At 34.8% G+C, this 22,158-nt stretch overlaps 1 protein-coding gene and 1 pseudogene across 1 annotated transcript; one reads left to right on the plus strand and one right to left on the minus strand.

The window, feature by feature from the left end:
• Window positions 1-5,294: 5,294 nt before the first annotated feature.
• LOC120147895 lies at window positions 5,295-9,555 on the minus strand (annotated as a pseudogene).
• LOC120147961 (anoctamin-like protein At1g73020) lies at window positions 6,452-7,453 on the plus strand. The gene is made up of 2 exons (XM_039161181.1): window positions 6,452-6,809; window positions 7,258-7,453. Exons 1-2 carry the CDS (start codon window positions 6,633-6,635, stop codon window positions 7,345-7,347), a joined length of 267 nt encoding a protein of 88 aa, XP_039017112.1. The 5' UTR covers window positions 6,452-6,632; the 3' UTR covers window positions 7,348-7,453.
• Window positions 9,556-22,158: the final 12,603 nt, after the last annotated feature.

The raw sequence follows: 22,158 nt of genomic DNA on the forward strand, positions 1-22,158 counted from the left end.
CTCACGTGAATTAAGCATGATTTGGGGTATCTTTGGAATTTTCACATTAACCTTTAGGGTTTTTCTCCCTCTATAAATAGAGGATGAAGGCACAATGTTAAAGGAGATATATACAAGCCGCCAAGAGCCTAAAATTCAGAGAAAAGGTTCTCCGTCAATCCGATTTGCCGTGGCATTTATCATCTGACAAGCTTGAGGGAGTGGCGTTCTAAGCATCCGAGAGGAGCTAGTTCGCTAGGGGCAGATCGTGGTGGTCGAGGAGAGCATCCAGCAATACACGTTGAAAGCTCTTCCTCCTTCCCGTAGTTCTTTGCTTTCATATTTTCTTATTCAAGTTGTAAGGAACGAATGATAATTGCTTTGTGCTTGTTTATTTCGAACCCCACTATGAACTAATCCTATTTGGTGGGAGTTTATTCGGATATTTAAGTAATATTTCAATGAATGGTTGTTTTTCTATGCTTTATTCTGTTTTGTTTATGAAACTTAATGCCTTAAGGTTATAGGAGCTACGAGAGTAGCCATTCCTTAGGAGGTTTTAGGGTTCAAGAGAATACCTTGGCAAAATATCCTTAGTATTCGAGAGAAACTAGGAAGGAACTACATAAACAAAGGGTTCTAGGTAGTAACTAGGCCTAATCCACCTTAGAGATAAGACTAGGATTTCATTCGACTAAAAGGAGCTGTAAAAACAAACGATAGGTTAAATGTTAATGCTGCCGCAAAAAGGTATTGTCGAGATAAATTTTGTTATCTGAACCAATAGGATCACTGCAGGGGTTTACGACAATCGGTTTTGCCAAAGCATCTTCAATCTGTCGAGTCTCTTACTAGAGATAGCTTAGGGCACCTTAGGAGACTCTGTCGGGCAAACTAGGCACAGAAGTAAAACCATTCTGAGAAGTAAACTTAGGTTTTCCAGATTGACTCCCATCACTCATTCCCATTGCTTCTTGTCGTGTGAGAAAGCTAAAGTTCTATATTTATTAAATCCAATATTCGCATTTTATTTTGCCTTGACATTTCCATTTGCTTGCACGTATCACAATTTAAATTGACACAACATATCCAATTGCTACCGCACTACCATCATTCTATTTCCGCATCAGTCATTCTATTTTTCCACAGCATTCTCATTTGTATATATCATCACTAACTTTACTTAGGTAACAAAGTAAAGTGCTTTTACAAATCTATTTGATTTCTCCAATTCCCTGTGGAGACGATACTCAACTTATCACTATATTACTTGTTCGATTGTGTATACTTGCACACATATCCGCACTCATTTATAGTACTCGCAAATTGCGGACAATATGCATGCCCGTGCAAGCATCTTAACCTCATCCTCAGAGGCGTCTGCGCTCAATTCCCGAAAATTGGCATCTAACCAATTTAACGGTATCCTACCTCTAATAAAACTTTCCGGGACACGTCCTAGATTTTCCCGGCACAAAGTAGTACAAGAACCGGAAGTTATCCCTGATATCACATCTCCATCCACCGGAAGCCTCAGGTGCATAGAAACATCCTCAAGCGTGATCGTGCACTCTCCGCACGGAAGATGGAATGTGTGGGTCTCCGGCCTCCGCCGCTCTACTAAGGCAGAAATAAGGTCTGGTTCTATCTTACAGTGACCCTGATATCTACCTATGTAACCAAATCCAACCTCTACTAAATATAGCAAGACTCGGCTAGGTATCACTAACTTAAGATTTCTAATAAAAGGATCTAATATACGGTCCTTCTCCTAAAAATAAATAATTACAAAAATTAATTCTTAATCTAATAATCATGCATTAAATAAATCAACAAATTATTACTAATAATTTAAATTAAATTAAAACGTTAAAATGTTACCATATCAACAAAGTGTCGAGATATATGATTTCCATCTAAGTGAAGTAGACTGCCTTCCATTATATATCTGCAAAAAATTTATATTAGTAAAATATTAAATAAAGTAAAATACATAAATAAATTAAATATATAATATTAAAAATATTATAAAATATACCTTAAACGAGAGAGTATTTGAGAGAATTTGAGAGAATTTGGTGTGATAAAAGTGATTGAGAATGGGTATTTATAGGGAAGGGTAGGGTGTGAACGACTGGGTAATTAAAGCTATAGCGCGCGCCCTGCACCGCGCTATACCCCACGTGTCAGATAAATAGGTATAGCGCGGAGCAGGGGGCGCGATATAGCCACGTGTAACCCAGTCAGCGTATAGCGAGGTGCAAGGGGCGCGCTATACCCCACGTGGCGTCAAATCAGCGTATAGCGCGGGTCAGGGGGCGGGCTTTACTGCTACGGGTGTTAGATCGAAAAATTTAATCTGACCGATGTTAGATCGATAAATATACCGATCACCGGTGATATTTCGGGGGGGGAAACGTCTCTAATTAGAACAGAATTCTTCTGCCCCCATTGTGTGCCTCTTTAGGTGCCCCACCACTAGTTTCTTGACACGTGGATCAGTAAACTATAAATAAGTTAACGGCGATTTGCCGTTTACCTCCGCTGTTTCCTTCATTTCAACATTTTTTTCCAGCGTCCTTACTTTGGATTCATTGTTAAGTGAAATTTGTTTCTCTTATGCATACTCAATTCTTCCTCTCATCTCTTTGCTCCATGATCATCAATTTCATGTTTTGCTATCAATTCACGGTCATCTCTGTCACATTTCTTCTTCACAGACTATTGTACCAATATTTTCCAAGTCATTTATTGAAGATGATTAAATCATCTGTTAGATTGCTAATAATTTAAGAATTTACATCCAAGATTATTAAAATATATAAAAAATGTATATTTTAATGATGAATCATCATCAGAAAAAAAATTAGAGCTTCTCATATATATGATTCCGTTATCCCCAATTCTTGAATTGTTTCAGTGTGATACTGAAACTGGAGCCAATAACAAAAGAGCCTGCGTATATCGGTGTCAAAGTGAAGCTTGAAAAGGAAAATGATTGAAGAAAAATCAGGTTTTTAGATGGTTTAAGAGTAGAAAAATTGAGGATTTGATGATGAGGAGTGAAGAAAAGGTGATGGGTGAAGTAAATGTTGACGAATAAATGATTTGGGAAAGGTATGTGTAGAAGGAAATGTGATGGAACTAATAAAATCAAAGCATCGAAAGTAGTGAAGAGATGATCGTGAATTGATAGCAAAACATGAAATTGATGGCAATGCAGCAAAGAGATGAAAAAGAAGAATTTTCACTTAACAGTAAATCCAAAGTAAGGATGATGGAATAAAATTATCCAAAGGAAGGGAAACAACAGAGGTAAACGGAAAATCACTGTTAATTTATTTATTATTTACTCATCCACGTGTCAAGAAACTAGTGGTGGGGCACCTAAAGAGACACAATGGGGGCAGAAGAATTCTGTTCATGTAATTATGTTTAAATTTTAATGAATAAAATATAATTCTTATTCGATTATTAATTAAAATAGATTATCAAACAAAAATACAAAGTGAAGTAACTATACACACTTAATTAAAATTTAATACAGACTTTTAAACCCTAGCCGTTTTCTTTCCTTCTTTCTTTTCCCTTTTTTTTCCTTTATAAATTATGGTAATTTTATTGATCAATCTAATTTTTTTTAATTTTATTTAATTAGCGGCGGCATCGGTTTTGATGTTAGTTATTTTTTTTCTTTAGTTTTTTAATAAGAATAATTATATATTTGTGACATGTTCTCTACCTTTATAGCACGTTTATTTCTGACTTTGTATCTCGTTTTTCTCTACCTTTTGGTATATTACGATTTTTGCCGTTATTTTCGTTTATCTTTTTTCTCAGGGTTGAATTTGACTTCATTATGACTGATCAAGATGTCACTTATTTGTTATCATGATGATCTTCCATACTTTAGACCCTCAAATTGATTTGGATATGTGTTTTGCGTTCGTGGATAGTTTTTTACGTCGCTTGACTCTGATTTACGATTTTTCGATGACCTTCAATAGCTTCATCCCCTTTTGTAGTTCGTTTACCGATGCAGTCAAATATATTCGTTTTTTTATTTTGTTCGAGCTTTTTGGTTATATTTTTTAACCTTTTCCTTATTATAATTTTATGTCAATGGTTATATGAAAATATCTTAATTATAATTTTGTTTATATTTATATTATACTTGTAAATCTTCATTGTAATTCTGAATATTTTTTACTTTTAATAAAACTAGTGTCTTTTTATAAAAAAATTAAAACTTAATACATTGAGAAACAAGGAGACCATAAAGTTAATCAAGACTTAAAAGCCATCTTCATGGGGAAGGGGAACATGAGTCCCGAGAATGAAGAAATTCTCATAGATGTAACCAGCAGGGTCGATCTAATGAGTTTTAATGTTTTAGACGAGATAATAATTTTATGCCCCTATACAAATGGTCTCCCGACTATAGGATAATGCTTTGTTGAGTCTCTGACTATTAAAAGTTACAAAATGATCCTCTGATTACAGGAGGTTTCTTTGTTGAGTCTCTCGACTATTAAAAGTTACAAAATGGTCACCCGACTATTCATTATGCTCCAAACTTGTCTTTTTTTGTTGAAAAATTAACAGTAGTTTGATTTGAATGTTAACATGCTGACTGAGCTATGGTAGTCGTTTTAAATTATTAGATCATATATTATCATAACTCAGCCAACAGGTTAACATCCAACTCAGATTGTCGTTAATTTTTTAACGGAAAAGGACAAGTTTGAAATATAATAAATAGTTGGATGACCATTTTAACTTTTAATAGTCGAGAAACTCAACAAAGTAACTCCTTATAGTTAAGGGATCATTTTGTAGCTTTTATAGTCGGGGACTCAACCAAACAGTGTCCTATAGTCAGGAGACCATTTGTGTACTTTACCCCATAAAAAAATAAAAACATAAGAATATATGTATATTTTAAAATACCAAATGACATTTTCTTAAATAAAGTTGTCGGAGTTTTGAAGGATACAAATGGGGAAGCTGCCTCCATTATTCATCCCACCATTGACCCACTTGCTATATATACTAAGCATGAATTTAGACCTTTTCTGTCATGCCGATTTCTTTTCCCATATAAAAGAGAAAAACGCATGTGTTTTTATCCACTTGCTATATATACTAAGCATGAGTTTAGACGTTTCAGTCATCCCACCTTTGCCTCCATTGTTAAAGCTTTGTTCCATTGACCCTAACATGAACATGATGCCTCTCAAACATGCTGTCCTAGATTAAGGCCCATCTGACACATATATTGGGTCCGGCTTGGTAACCAGCAAGATAGCCCCCGATTAGAGGTCCAACCCAATAAACCCGAATGACCGAGCCGGGTTCATCGAAGCACCGGAGAAAGCTCCACCGGCTAAGATGTTGGCACCAACAACGAACCCGGTGAGCATCGGACCAAGTCCATCGATGGAACCTTTCTTTGGGTCCACCATTGTGGCGTACACTGTGAATAACAAGGCGAAAGTCAGGGACTCAGGATAATCTCCCATGTTATGCCTTGAAGGAACCCCATTGCACTTGCTAACGTATGAACTGGAGTGTTCTCTACAATACACAAAAGAATTAAATAATGAAATAATTCTACTAAATTTAAAAAGTTATTTAGACGTTATCAATCCTCCGGTGAGATACTTGAGAAGTATACAAGCAGCCGAAGATGCCAAGTTACCAACAACTGATCGATCCAGTAAAGGATGTGACCGCCAAATAGCAATCCGATCGTGACGGTTGGGTTAAGATGGCCGCCGGATATGTGTCCGGCCGATATCATAACGCCGACCACAAGAGCATGAGCCACCGCCACCGCGAACAACCCCACAAGTGTATTTCCTCCCAACTCATCTGTTGATTATAACAAAACGTTTAAAAAACATAAAAAGGATGTTGATTCATGATAATATTGAAATTTAAGCTGATGAATGTTTGATTACAGGCGGTCATTGCAGCTCCAACTCCGGCGAAGACGAAGAAGAAAGTGGTGATAAACTCATAGCAAGCGCTCTTATGCAGTCAGGCTGAGAAGCCTCTCGGGTAGTTCCCAAGGTGATTTTTGGCATGGTGATGACAGGAGAGTATCAAAAGACTGGGCCTGGCTTAGCAGCTTTAAGATAATTGGGAGCTGGCTTGGCTGTACTTTGCTCGATGACAGAGCTATATATAAGCATGTGTGTAATGTTTCGACTGTCTTTGTTTATTGGTAAAATTATATGGGTAAAGTATATAAATAGTCTATACAATTTTAGGATGCTTGTATTTTGGTCATCCAACTTTTGAAACTTATAATACGGTCATCAAACTTTTAATTTATTTTCAATAAGATCATTGACATTATCTCTGTTAGTTTTTAACGTGACAGTTAACTTTTTTTTTTGACATGGCAGTTATTCTTTCTTCTTCTTCTTCTTTTCCCGTTGACCCCTTCTTTCTTGGTTCTTTTGACCCCATTTTTTTAGTCATTACAACGAAAGTAAAGATTTCACCTTTCGTTACTTTCGAATGCAGGTCGATGGGAGGAAGGGATCCCAAACAGGTTCCTTTTGTAAACCTCATTGGTTCTTTTGAGCTACAGGGTCTAGATTCAGGTGTTTCTTCTCTTTCCTTTTGAATTTGGGTTCTGGAAAATGAATGGGATTGAAGAAGAGGACCCTATTGTTTTCGAGATTGCTGTGGTGGTTCCCAGAAGGAACCTCAAATTAGAAAACGAGGGTTATGATTGTGTTGAGTTTCTTGTCAATGAGTTCAGAAATGTGTGTTTTTTCGTTGACAGAGTTCTTGGCCTCCATGATGAATTTATCAAGGTTTGATTTCTTTCTTTCTTTCTTTCAAGTTTGAACATTTTATACGTTGTCCCATGGAATCAATTTTTGTCCTTTTTCGTATTGTGTTTTCTTGAAAATATCTTCATTTTAATAGTTTATGTCCCGTCTGCTGGTTGTTGCAGTTAATCTACAATGATCATCGAAGATGTACTAAGTTTCCCCTTGGCTCCTGCCAAGTGTTTTAGCATATGTGTCGAACATGCAATATGCTGTAATTTACATTTTTATCAACAAAAATTTCCTTTTATGTAATCCTGGTTTTTATGGGAAAGTTTATTGTATCATGGTTAACGTTATTTCTAAAGTTGAATTTATTGCCTATTATGCTTTGTTGCTCAATTTGGATTGTTGTCAAAATTCATTCTTGAATCTTTAGTGACTGGGAATGGGATATAAAGTAATCTTGAGTTGAGTTGCTTTCTTTCAGCTGGCAGCACCATTAGAGACTTTGGGAATAGTAGCAGCCAGGCTGCATATGACGAAGACCACTCCTATTGGTAATAATTCTCTGGCTTAGATATCGATGGTTCACCGCTTTCTTTTACTTACCTTCAATTCGATTATACATTTTCTTTGCTGAAAATAGCTAATGAAGCTCTGCACTTCAGGAGTTGATTTACCATTTGAGTGGGAAGAGACTGTAGCTTTCATGCGGCAGCAGCCTGATGGCTCGTTGTTCAGTTTGTGTGAGCGTTTACAGTGCTACCGTCACTTGATACATGAAACTGTGAGTTATTTAATGTACTCCCATCTTAACGTCTCGTCTGTTGCTTAACATTACTACTTTATGAGACATCTAGTCTACATTTACAGGTCTTCGTTGGGAGGCAGTAAAATTTGGTTCTAGAGAGAGAAAGAATGAGTTGGATTAGGAGAGAAGAAGAAGGAAGAAGAAGAAGGGGTCAACGGGAGTTGAAGAAGAAGGGTCAATTGCCAAAAAAAAATAATAAGGTTAACGGAGGGTTAACTGTCACGTCAGTAAAAACTAACGAGAAGGTAACGGCAAAGAATTTATTAAAAACGAACTAAAAGTTCGATGATCATATTACAAGTTTCAAAATCTGGGTGACCAAAATGTAAGTGACTTAAAAATTTGACGACTATTTATATACTTTAACCAAATTATAAATCTCGCCGCTCAACTTTATACGTATTCCTGTTCCGGTTACTAAATTGTAGGTTTTTTTTTTAATTTAATCATTAAAATTTTTATATTGCTTCCTTTTTAGTCACTCAAATGTTAAATAAGAAACAACATGGTGACCTGAACAGTTTTATGCTATCGTGGACTTCATTTAGTTGATGTAGAAACCACTTGTTAGCTACGTTTTTCCTTTTTTCCTTTATAAAACTCTTAAAGTTTCATCAATGTGTATGTCGATATTGAAATTTTTATTTTTAACGTCTTCCTTTAACGTAAGATATAGAAAAATAATAATTTAGGTAGCGCCCAATATTAATATTTTCGGTAGAAAAATAAATATTTTAGGTAACGCCTAATATTAACATTTCTGGTAGAAAAATAATATTTTAGGTAACGTTTTACTGGAAATATTAAAAAAATAATAGTATTTCCGATAATACCTTTTCTTAACGATATATTAAAGTTATCGCACCTGAGAGACGTCCGCCTTTCTACTCTTTTTCTACTTCTCCACTATTGGAATCTAAAAGAATATATTCCATAAAATCAATTGGACTTTGAGATTCTTTTCACAAATAAGAAGAAAGATTTAAGGCCTCTTATAATTTTAAATAATAGACATAACACCATTAATTATTTAATAGTGAGATGACTAAAAAAGAGTAACTAAATTTTCTTACTCTAATTAAGTTTGGGATTAAAATTGTTAATTTAATAAAATTTTATTAATTATTTAATAAAATTTTCTTACTCTAATTAAATTTGGGATTAAAATTGTCAATTCAACTGTTTACCCCATGAATTTTGTAAAATATTTCCGACTTGGTATGTTGGTGGATAAACATATTTTGTTATAAGGCAGGGAGTATGATTAATCAAAATACATCATTTTAATGATTAAAAGAATCATTGTTAATTTTAGAGATTTTAGGTCCGAGTAACAAAGATTATAAGGTATTCGAGTATTTATTATCAAATGATCGAGAGTTTTTAGAACACATAATATTATTTGTAAGCAACCTAAATTAATCAAAAAGAAAGAAAAACTAATCAAAAGGATAATTTTTATTTGATACCTCATATTTTTATTCTATTCAATTTCATCTATATATGCTTATTTCAATTTTATTTTGACTTTAAACAATTTTTGTTTTTTATAAAATTATCTACAGTTAATAATTACTTTTTCAAAATCATCCCTCGAAGTCACTTAATAAGTAATAACTTTTCAAAATTAAATAATATTGAAACCAAATTCACAAAATCATCATCAATTGTAAATGACTTTACTAGGTATAGTAAAAATTAACATAATTCACTAGGTATTTTCTTTACTTAGAATAAATCATTATTTTTTTTCTTTTTCACAATTCTATCACTGTGATTTTATATATTTATCACTAGTATAGAATTTTTTTAAATTTAAAAGCATTTATATTTGGTTCAAATCAATAATTACATTATTTAAATATGAAACCAACATCAACGTCATCTAACATGAGACATTATAATTTGTTTCTGAAAAATTAAAGCTCCTTTTTTTTCTGGTGAAAAGGGTTAATCCATCACTTTGAAGATAATAATCCACCGCTATAATAAATAAATAAATAATCAAAAGCTAATTCCCAGATTGTCACATACATAAACTAATGCTGCACGAAATGAAAACAATAAATTTATTTATTCTTTTAACATATGTCCTTTTATATAATATCTATACTAAACACATTTCTTCTCATTTATAATAATATATATTAATCTCACTCCGCCGGTAAGAATCATTGAACAACCCTTGTAGTAAAAAGATATTATTTTTCTTAGAGGATTCGAACTCGAACATCTACATTTGTAAGATGTGCACATCTTATCAATAGACTAAAAAAACTTATGAACAAGTAATATTTCTTAATCATCCCAAACTATTTAAAAATTGTTAAATAAAAATAATACAATAAAAATTATTAAAATATAAATAACAACATTTGATTAAAGATAAACGACATCATCCTTCTAAACAGCAAAACGTATCATGTAGTTCAATACTATAGCAATTGCACGCTTCAATTCTTTTTTACTTTTTTTTCTCTTTTCTTATTCATCAATCGTTTAGATAAAAATTCCGAGGTCCTGGAAGAAGAAGCTAACTTTGGGATCAATTTTTGTTAAAAAATAAAACAAATTCTCAATGTTAAAAGACAAAAAACTAAACACGAAAGAAATTGGCATATATCAAAAGGCATATTTGATTCAACGGTTGATATTGATGCACTATTAATATATGAAGCTATACACTTCAAAAATTAAGAGTTGATTAATATTGAATTTATATTACAAAATTATTTAATATATTAATAAAAATTAAATATAGAATAAAATTATATGGTAAAAAAACAAAAATTATAATGATTCGAGGATTTTTTTCATAAAGTATATTGTAATATGAAATTTAAAAAATACACATTAAAATTCAAATTTTAATTTCACTTCATTTCCCAACACTCACTAATTGTATAATCATTTTAACAGAAATAAAATTTTAACACAAACAAAATTTTAAAATAAACAATATTAATAAAATAGACAACTAACGTAAAATAAAATTTAAAAATGAAAACAATCACACCCAAGAAAACACACACATCTGCCACTGGGATGACCATGAACAAAAGAAGAACAAATATGATGTGGCAACGTTGCCTTTTGTATCAGTTCTGTCATAGTTTTCTCCATGAAAATACCTTAGTCCTTTTAGGGATAGATACATGACTTTATATTAAAATATAGACTTTTGAAAGATCATATAAAAATTTAAAGACATGAAATTACAAAAATTTTAAGGATGTAAAATTAAATCATTAATGGAATTGCATGTTTACACTGAATGCTTCGGAATGAAGGTGTTAAGGAAGCGTAACATACCCGAGGAGCGACATTCGAATGTTTTTCTTGGACCTGAAGATCCTCATTTTGATGTTAAACTTACTTATAGTGAGTGATTATCTATATGTCGATATGCTTATGCATCTATCTCACCTTTGAAGTAATGGTTAGTGATTCATGTTGAAATACAAATTTGGAAAGTCCAAATTAGCTACTGCCACCAAACTTTCGGTGGAAAGTTGGAAAAAAACAAACAAAATAATTCCACCGAAATTTGGTTGAAAAATTGAGTAAGGGGAACTTGTATTTTAGTCCCTAGACTTTAGAGTATTTACAAGATTAGTCCTTAAACTTTAACTATAAATACTCTATCCCATTTAGCTTCAAAATCATCCCAAATCATTATAGTTTTCTCCCAATACTAGAGAAATTAGAGAGTTTTCTTGAGAATTGTTTTCTCCTTTTTATCAAAAGAGAATTATCATTGTTATCTCATTGTTAGATCGAGAGAAGTTGTAATTCATATTTTCTCATAGTGAAATTCTTCTACTGTTGCCCATGATTTTACCCTTTATTATTTGGGAGTTTTCCACGTAAAATTTGTGTCTTCTTTATCTTCATTTTTTATTTTCTCAAATTATCAGTTGCGATTTTGCTCTATCCGATAGTCGTATTCCGCAACAATTGGTATCAGAGCCAGATTATAGTGTGTAATATCTACTTATTGTCTTTGTGGTTGCCACTAAAAGGTGGATCCTCCAACATAAGAAAGTAAGAAGGTATTACTCATTCTTTGAAGGTTCCAGAGAACTATTAACTATAGTGAAATAGTGGGAGTTATCCGTAATAGAAGTTATGGCAACGAAATTTGATATTGAAAAGTTAAATGAGAGAAATTTCTCATTGTGAAAATTAAAGATAAAGGTGATATTGAGGAAAGAAAGTTGTCTAGCAGCTATCAGTGACAGGCCGGTAGATTTCACAGATGACAACAAATGGATTGAAATGGACAGGAATGTTATGGCAAACTTTCATCTAGCATTAGCAGATGAAGTATTGTCAAGCATCGAGGAGAAGAAGACAACTAAGGAGATATGTGATCATCTCACCAAATTGTATGAGGCCACATCGTTGCACAATAAAATTTTCCTTAAGAGGAAATTGTACATTCTCCGTATGCCAGAATCTACTTCAGTGACGGAGCACTTAAACACATTGAACACTTTATTTTCTCAACTTACATCCTTAAGATGTACAATAGGAGAACAAGAACGTGCTGAACTTCTACTTCAAAGTCTACCTGATTCGTATGATCAGCTCATCATCAACTTGACAAACAATAATGTCACCAGTCTAGTCTTCGATGACATTGCAGCTGTTGTTCTACAAGAAGAAAATCGACGTAAAAACAAGAAAGACAGATAAGTAAATCTGCAACAAACAGAAGCATTGACAACAATGAGAGAGATATCAACAGAACGTGGCCAAAGCAGCAGTCACAAACATGGTAGATCGAAGTCGAGAAGCAAGAAGAATTTAAAGTGCTACAACTGTGGAAAGAAGGGTCACTTGAAGAATGACTGTTGGAGTCTAAATAAAAACTCCAATCCACAAGGCAATACCGCAAACACTTCAGATGATGGAGATGCTCTATATTGTGAAGCGTCAACCACCGTGGAAGGTAGAAAAAGATTTGCTGATATATGACTCATTGATTCAGGAGCAACATATCACATGACCTCAAGAAGAGAATAGTTTCATCATTATGAACCTGTCTCAGGAGGATCTGTGTATAGTTGCAATGATCATGCCTTAGAGATCATTGGCGTGAGAACCATCAAATTAAAGATGTATGATGGAACAATTAAAGTTGTTCGAGATGTGTGACACGTGAAAGGCCTGAAGAAAAATTTATTGTCCTACGAATTATTGGATAATAATACAAGAAAGATTGAAACACGAAAATGAATCATGAAGGTGTTCCGTGGAGCGCTTGTGGTTATAAAAGGTGAAAAGATAGAAACAAACTTGTACATGCTGAAGGGAGAGACTTTGCTAGAAGCAGAAGCCTCTGTTGCCTCATGTAGTTCAGATTCTGCAATGCTATTGCATCAGAAACTTGGACACATGTCAGAACAAGGAATGAAAGTCCTTGTGGATCAAAAGCTACTTCCAGGCTAAACAAAAGTATCACTTACTTTGTGTGAGCATTGCATAACAAGTAAGCAGCACCAGTTGAAATTCAACACGTCAAATTCTAGAGGCAAAAATGTTCTCGAATTGATTCATTCTGACGTATGGCAAGCACCAGTTACATCCCTAGGCGGAGCAAAATACTTTGTCTCATTTATTGATGACTACTCTAGGAGATATTGGGTGTACCTTATTAAGAAGAAGTCAGATTTGTTTTCAACTTTCAAAAATTTCAAAGCGCGGGTGGAACTTTACTCTAGAAATAAGATCAAGTGTTTCAGAGCAGATAATGGAGGAGAATACATAAGTGAAGAATTTGATGACTTTTGCAGGAAAGAAAGCATCAAAAGATAGTTCACAGTGGCGAATACTCATCAACAAAATAGAGTGGTAGAGCGGATGAACAGAACCTTGTTAGAAAGAACAAGAGCAATGTTGAGGAATGCAGACCTAGAAAAATCATTTTGGGCAAAAGTAGCCAATACCGCATGTTATTTGGTGAATCGAGCTCCATCAACTGCAATAGAGCTGAAGACACCAATGTAGATGTGAACTGGTAAACCAGCTGATTATTCAAACCTCCATGTATTTGGAAGTATTGTGTACGTAATGTACAACTCCCAAAAAATTTCAAAGCTGGATCCAAAATCCAGGAAATGCAAATTCTTAGGGTATGCTGATGGAGTAAAGGGGTATCGCTTGTGGAATCCCACTGCCCGTAAAGTGATCATTAGTAGGGATGTTATCTTTGTAGAAGATAAACTACAAAGAAAAAAAGAAGATGATAGCGCTGAAAAGTCAGAGACTACACAAATACATGTGGAAAAGAAGTTTGAACAAGAAAATTCTTCTGAAGCAGAACCAACACATGATGAACAAGAACCAGAGAGTTCTGAAGCTCCAACAACTTGTCAATCATATCGTGTAAGAAGACGTCCCAATTGGCACTCAGATTATGTTATAAAAGGAAATATTACATATTGTCTTTTAATAGAGGATAATGAGTCATCAACATACCAGGAGGCAATAAACAGCTCAGATGCTTCACTATAGATGATGGCGATGCAAGAAGAAATTGAAGCCCTTCATAAAAATAATACATGGGACATTGTGTCACTACCATAAGGAATGAAGACAATTGGTAACAAATGGGTCTTCAAAATCAATCGAAATGGTGACGATCAAGTGGAGAGGCATCGTTCAAGACTGGTGGTCAAAGGATATGCTCAAAAAAGAATGTATTGATTTCAATGAAATCTTTTCTCCTGTGGTTCGACTAACAATAGTTCGAGTAGTCTTGGAAATGTGTGCTACATTGAACTTACATCCAGAGCAGCTAGATGTTAAAACAACTTTTCTTCATGGAAATCTTGAAGAAGAGATTTACATGCTCCAGCCTGAAGGTTTTGAAGAAAAAGAAAAGAATAACTTGGTTTGCAGGTTGAACAAATCTCAGAACGGTCTAAAGCAGGCGCCAAGGTGTTGGTATAAGAGATTTGATTCCTTCATTATGTGCCTTGGATACAACAGACTTAATACAGACCCTTGTGTTTATTTCAAGAGGTTTGGTGATAATGATTTTGTTATATTGCTATTGTATTTGGATGACATGTTGGTTGCAGGACCCAACAAAGATCATATTGAAGAATTGAAGGCAAAACTGGCTAGGGAATTTGAAATGAAGGACTTGGGATCAGCAAACAAGATTCTAGGGATGCAAATTCACCGAGACAGAAGTAATAGAAAGATTTGGCTTTCACAAAAGAATTACTTGAAGAAGATCTTGTCACAATTCAACATGCAAGATTGTAAGTCAATTTCTACCCCTCTTCCTATTAACTTCAAATTATCCTCCAGTATGAGTCCTAGCAGTGATGAAGAGAGGATGGAGATGTCTCGAGTACCGTATGCATCGGCGGTGGGAAATTTAATGTTCGCTATGATATGCACAAGCAGTGGGAGTGGTTAGTTGATACATGGCGAATCCATGATATGTAGCAGTAGGAGCATTGAAATACAGTAAAAGAGGATCCTGGGATACATCAAAGGGACCTCAAATATTGCATTATGTTACGGAGGATCAAACTTACTTATCAATGAGTATGTTGATTCTGACTATGTAGGGGATTTGGATAAAAGCAAATCTACTACAGGATATGTGTTCAAAATTGCTGGTGGAGTTGTAAGTTGGGTTTAAAAATTACAGTCAGTTGTGGCTACATCCACAATAGAAGCAGAATATGTAGCAGATACACAAGCCAGTAAAGAAACAATTTGGTTGAAGATGCTATTGGAGGAGCTTGGGCACAATCAAGGTTTGTGACAGTCAAAGCGCCTTGCATCTAGCAAGGAATCCAACATTTCATTCAAGGATAAATCACATACGAGTTCAGTACCATTTTATTTGTGAAAAGGTGGAAGAAGGGATGATAGATATGTAGAAGATCCATACCAAAGACAACATAGCAGATTTCATGACGAAGGCAATCAATGCTGATAAATTTACCTGGTGTCGATCCTCTTGTGGCCTGTCAGAAATGCAAACAACATGATGGTACAAGGTAGAAAGAATGGTGTGAAGATATGATTGTTCCAATCAAATTTTCAAGTGAGAGATTGTTGAAATACAAATTTGGAAAGTCCAAATTAGCTGCTGCCACCAAACTTTCGGTGGAAAGTTGAAAAAAAAACAAACAAAATAATTTCACCGAAATTTGGTTAAAAAATTGGGTAAGGGGAAATTGTTTTTAGTCCCTGGACTTTAGGGTATTTATAAGATTAGTCCTTAAGCTTCAACTATAAATATCCTATCCCATTTAGCTTCAAAATCATCCAAAATCATTCTAGCTTTCTCCCAATACTAGAGAAATTAGAAAGTTTTCTTGAGAATTATTTTCTCCTTTTTATCAAGAGAGAATTGTCATTGTTTTCTCCTTATTAGATCAAGAGAAGTTCTCATAGTGAAATTCTTTTATCATTGCTCGTGGTTTTTATCCTATATTATTTCGGGAGTTTTCACATAAAATATGTGTCTTCTTTATCTTTATTTTTTAATTTCTCAAATTATCAGTTGCGATTTTGCTCTATCCGATAGCCGTATTCTGCAACAATTCATACTTTCTTATACTAATTAGGTTTGGTCTGTACGCTAATATAGTAATATGCTTTATGTTATAATTCTGCAGATTATGGAGTTGATTAATACGGTATATTGGAAACAGATTTGGTCATTTTGGTATTGCAGTAAATGCAAATTGTTTCTTCAATTAGATCTTCTTGTGGCTATCGTTGGTAAAAAAAAACTCAAAAAAAAAGAAATTTAGCTGCTGTCTGATGCATGCAGTTGTTTGTACTTTGTATAGCCAATGACTGATAGGAACACGTCGTGCGACATTTCAGTGTCGATGTCGGTCTGATGTCGTCCAATTCGCTTCAGCTCATTGTTTTCGATGATCATTTCGTTTATGCAAATTTATGAGCTTTAAACTTTTGTGTTCTAATTGTTTGTAGGCTTCAAAAACAGTGGATCTGGCAAAGACAAAGGGAGAAATTCATTGCAGCGTAGCTGTTTAGATGCTGCCTTCCACCAAGCTTTTCCGGCATAGGACCGAAGAAGTTGATATTTACTGCAAATAAAGCTCGGTACATGGGGACTCGGATATATGAATTTTAACAAGGTGGCTCTAATGAAATGAAAATCCAAGTTTTCCATGAATCAGATAAGCTCCCCTTAGAAATATGCCGTATTGTTACTACAATTCGACATATACTGGATCCCATCGATCAACATCTGTTTGTCACCGTTACTCTTACACTCGAATTCTATTATTCTACCACTCGTTTTGATCTCGAAGTAAGCTCTCTGCTCGGTCTTGTTTTTCCCCTCCCTTTTAGGCCGTGCTGGGATGTCATTATGAACTTCCGAGATCACACCTGAAATGCAGCGTGAACTCTATTATGCAGGTACCAGAAACAAAGGAAATCGAATTACATTTGATTCAAGTACGAGGCTTCGCTTACTCTTATTTTTAGTGTTGAAATTTGTTCATGATCAGCTCCAATGTCCTATGCAATATCAATGCAGTGGGAAGCAAAAAGAGCTGCAGCAGACGCCATAGCAGTTGATCATCGTTTAATAGGTGTCTCGGAACAGGTAGTTGCTGTTTCCGGTACCACTGGATTCGAGGCTGCAAGTCCTGCAACGACAGCAACCAAAACAGCTGCATGTAGTAGTGCATTCTGGGCTCTTGTATATCTTCAAATTGCCCATAAGCCAATAATTATAAGCATATGTGTTGATTATTACAATGGGTTTGTGCAAGGATATAAGATACACCGTTTTCAAGTAGTTCCTGATTCTATAGACATTCCCATCTGTATCTTCCAGCTTTAGGGTCAAGCTTTTCACACTGCATGAACTCACTAACACCAAAAAAAAAAAAAACCACCACCCATTCAAGCAGCCATGTCAGTGCTCTAATTTCTCCACGAAACAACCAAAGATTATAATAGTGAAAACTGAAAGGACCTTACTTTGTTTAAGGTGAGACATTGGTTTTGACATTTTGGCATTGGAAGTGAAGCTGAAACATCCATTTCTTTGTCCCTTTATTTGGAAGAACGGAAAGAGAGAAGGTGGTGGGAATATGTTCTAATGAACTGGAACAAACATTTTGCTTGATTAAGTGTAAAATAGAATTCTGTCTCCTTAACCACTCTGGCATATCGACGATTGGTACTTGAAATCATAAATTAAATTAATTTTAATACTCTTTCACCATTTTTAACCAATAAACTGAAAACAAATTTCAACATAAAAAATTTCTAGCCTATAGCCCAAGCTCACAAAAAACTGAGCATTAATCAATTACTAACCATTAATTTGAAACTAAATCACTTAAATCAACAAATAATTATCTAATAATGAATTTATTATACGGTATCAGTGATAAAAAAAAATTGGTATTCTCTCTATAGGTTTCAAGTTTAAACACCTATCTTTTTAATTACGCCTTTTAATTACCTCGTACTATAAAATGTCTAGTAATTTACTTTAATTTTAATAGTAATATAGGATGAGTTTGCTTCTGATGAAATTAGAAAGAATCTTGATGTTTAAATTAATTTTATAATATAAGATTAATTATTATATCAATAAATTAAAATAGATGAAATTATTGTTGTTCATAAAGATCACGAGTTTGAATACCCGCAGTTGAAACAGAGTAATTGAGCGTTTGTTAAATAATTTATGAATATTTAAAATTGATATTACTTTATAATCATATTAACTTAATAAAAAAAATTACATAGCATCTTATTAGAAAAATGTAACATGATTCAGGTACCAAATAAGGGTGATTTTCCCAAAAAATCACCATAGGGACCATTATTTTCCTGTCAGGTACCGTTCAGACTATATTTCCCGATCTAACACCCTTTGCAGAAAGGCGCGCCCCCTACAGTGTACTTTACGTTGATCTGGCACCACGTAGAGTAAGACGCGTCCCCTGAAGCGCGCCTTATACTGAGTTGGATACACGTGACTAAAGTGTGGCCCCTGGGGGCGCGCCTTTCAATTATTACACATGATTTACCCGCACTTCTCGGCTTTTAAGCATCTTCTTTCTGCTATAAATAGCCCCCCTCCCCGTGAACTCTCTCACAACTCACTTTCAACCGAGAAATTAATACAACAATCCTTTCAACCAGCAAATAACACCCAACAATCCTCTTATATTTGATTCAGAAGTTCGTTCGATTTTTCGTTATAAGGTAATTTTGTTATAATATTTTTTTATAATTATATATGATTATTTGAAAAAAATAGTATACTAATTGTTTTCAATTAATTTATGTGTTTGTAAAATTGGAAAGCGGGAGCATACGTCGAAATATTTTTGCGGTGCAGATAATAATATAAAATTATATTATTTAAATTATTTACGTTTATGTGTAAAAAATTTATTGTGTTATATTTTTGTTCATATATGATTTATTTAATTAGGTTTATTTCATTTTTTTGCAGATATAATATTGTCGTACTTTTAAACTCTAAGAATGACACAACTTTCAGCTATTGTTTTTTATGATGGAGAAATTCGAGAAGATGAAACTGGCGTTGTTTTCGTATAAATGAGCGTGTTAAAATATCATTCAAGATAAACATAACTCTTGAAGAGCTGGTAACGAAGATTTCGAGGAAGGTTCATGTTGGAAGTAGAAGAAGAATGTCGTCATTAACTTATACAGCGTTAGAACTATCGAACAATGATGATGTTGAAATGATAGTTGATTCTCAAAGTAATTATTCAGATGACGATATTCAGATGTATGCAAAGTTTGTTCAAGTGCGTGCTACTATGGGTTGACTGAACAAGTTGATCAAGTTGACAGCCCGACTACAGTAATGTGTAATGATTTTAATGTCATAATGGGAAATCCGCATCATGGTGCCGTCACATCAACTTTAATGGGGAGACATTCACCAGCAACTCCTTACGATATGTACCGAGGTGGGTCCACGAACAATCCATATGGCAACATCGCGTCCAGTTCAAGGGGAAGGCATTCATCTGCAAATTTGTTTGACCTTAATATGGAGATGCCATCGACGCAACAATTTGTGCAGTTTTCATTTGACACAATGGCTCCAAGCTCCAGGGGGAGGTATTCGACTGTGAGCTTTTTCGATCTCAATGTCGATATGCCTTCTAGTTCAAGGGGAAGACGTGAAAGTAGTAGGTTCTTCGACCTAAATGTGGAGAGCATGGAGGAACCATCATCTCCACCAGAAGAACTGCTTCGTGAGCATGGTGCGGACAGTGTTGAGACTGGACTATTCATTCAGCCATAATCACCTCAATTCAACTCCGATGATGATGATGATGTAGATGAAGTTCCCTTAAATGTGGCACAAACCGACCCTCCATCACACATGTATGAAGCTGATTATTGTGCAATGTACGGGCCAGAATTTGCGGATATGCCTCATCTCGGTGACTATGGATATTACTCATCAATAAATAATGGTGAGTTATCTTTAGGCATGGAGTTTTCAAGCAAAGAAGAAGCGATGATAGCTATAAAAAATTACAATATTCGTAATTTTGTTCAATCCAGAGTCGACCGCTCCATGATAAAAAAAATATGTATGTCAATGTGCCCGACGCGAAAACAGATGCAATTGGATGGTTTGCGTATCGAAGAGGAAGAGGAAAAACAGTATATGGGAACTAACAATATATAAAGCCCTCACACATGTCGTGCTGGAGAGATCAACGAATATCATCCCAACTTGGACTCTGAAGTGATCTGTCAAGCCATCATGCTCGTGGTAAAAGCAAACTCCTATATAGTTATTGATGTGTTGATTTCAGCTATACAATCGCAGTATGGGTATACTGTCTCTTACAAAAAAGCTTGGTTGGCAAAACAAAATGCCATTGTCAAACTTAATGGCGAATGAGATACATCTTACAACGAACTTCCAATTTGGTTTAGGCTGGTGCAGAGGTTGAATCCTAGGACAATTGTGGACTTCGAAACCTCCTATGCATACCATAATGATCGAGTTCTTCGCGATTGATGCCAATACTACTGGGTTTTTTGGACTTACCCACAGTGCGTTAATACTGACAAATACTGCAAGACTGTGGTCCAGATCGACGGGACTTTCTTGTATGGTAAATACAAGCAAGTTTTATTATTGACAGTTGTCCAAGATGGTAATCACAACATTCTTCCAGTTGTTTTTGCTCTTGTTGAAGGAGAAGATACAGATTTTTGGGCTTTTTTTCCTCCGAAACTTACGTGCACATGTTATCACGAGGGAAAAAATCTGTGTCATTTGAGATCGCAAAGCTGGGATTAAAGCAACAATGGAGTCTTTGGGTCCAATATGGCAACCACCCTTTGTCCAACATAGGTATTGTATCTGACACATTACTGCGAACTACCATGGAAGGTACAAGAAGAATGATGAGCATCAATTACTTGTGCGCATGTTTAATTTTGCAAAGAAAAAAAGTTAATAAGTTATATATTTTTTATCAGGTTACGAACTACTTCCTCAAACATTTGAATCCATGCTTCAAGAATTACGGGCGAAGAACGAGGAAGGATACGATTACATCAGCCTCATCGATAAAGAAATGTGAACAAACACATATGATGGCGGATATCGATATGGACACATGACGACCAACTTGGCTGAGGCAATCAATTCGACCTTAAAGGGTGCATGTCACTTACCTGTAGCGGCTTTGGTAAAAACTACATATTTTTGTTTGGGGGCGCTTTTTGCGAAGCTCGGGGGACAAGCTCAAACCTAGATACAAGGCGACCATGTCTATCACCCTAGATTAGTTGCAAATCTACAAATAAAATGTTGCATAAAATGGAATGTCTGTAACAAGCGTCTCTAGAACACATGCAATGTTTCATGTCACAGAGTTGTCGCGATCTCTTCAAGGGATTGAAGTTATGTCGTTAAGATTAAATCTACGGGACAAAACGTGCGACTGCGGGTTTTTTCAAGCTATGAAGTATCCATGCTCTCATGTGATAGCAGCTTGCTCACATACCCGTCAAGACTATAACCGTTTTGTGGATCCCGTATACCTACTATCATAAGTTTAAGGTATACAAATTTGAGTTCCCCCCATAGGTAATGATAAAGACCCTGATGAGGTTCAGAATTGGGTTCCAATTGTACCAAATCTGAGTTTTTTGAGGGAGCGTGGTCGTCCAAAATCCACTTGAATTCATTGTGATATGGATATTCGAAAAACTAATAGACACGACACAAAGTGTGGGCATTGTAGAAACTCAGGACATACTAGGAGAACATGTCAACTTCTGTTGTCATCAAGTAACAATTGATGAGGAACTGATGTAGTTGTTTATCAAATAATAATTCTTGTACTTTAATTTGCATTTACTTAAAGTTAATGTCATTCGATAACCGATGATGAAGATTAAAAAACGATACAAGAAAATGATATTGGACGTTGGCGTTATATGTGATTATAATAAAAGAGATAATAAGTGACAAACTTAAGAAAGTTATCGAACAAAATTATTTAATTTTATCAAACTAATAATAATTTG

The sequence above is a fragment of the Hibiscus syriacus genome, unplaced genomic scaffold (genome assembly GCF_006381635.1).
Source record: "Hibiscus syriacus cultivar Baekdansim isolate YM2019G1 unplaced genomic scaffold, ASM638163v2 tig00110945_pilon, whole genome shotgun sequence".
NCBI lineage: Eukaryota > Viridiplantae > Streptophyta > Magnoliopsida > Malvales > Malvaceae > Hibiscus > Hibiscus syriacus.

Coding starts and splice junctions, on each gene's coding strand:
- LOC120147961 (XM_039161181.1), top strand. CDS start 6,633: ATGAATGGGATTGAAGAAGAGGACCCTATTGTTTTCGAGATTGCTGTG. Junction 6,810..7,257: donor TCCATGATGAATTTATCAAG/GTTTGATTTCTT, acceptor GCTTTCTTTCAG/CTGGCAGCACCATTAGAGAC.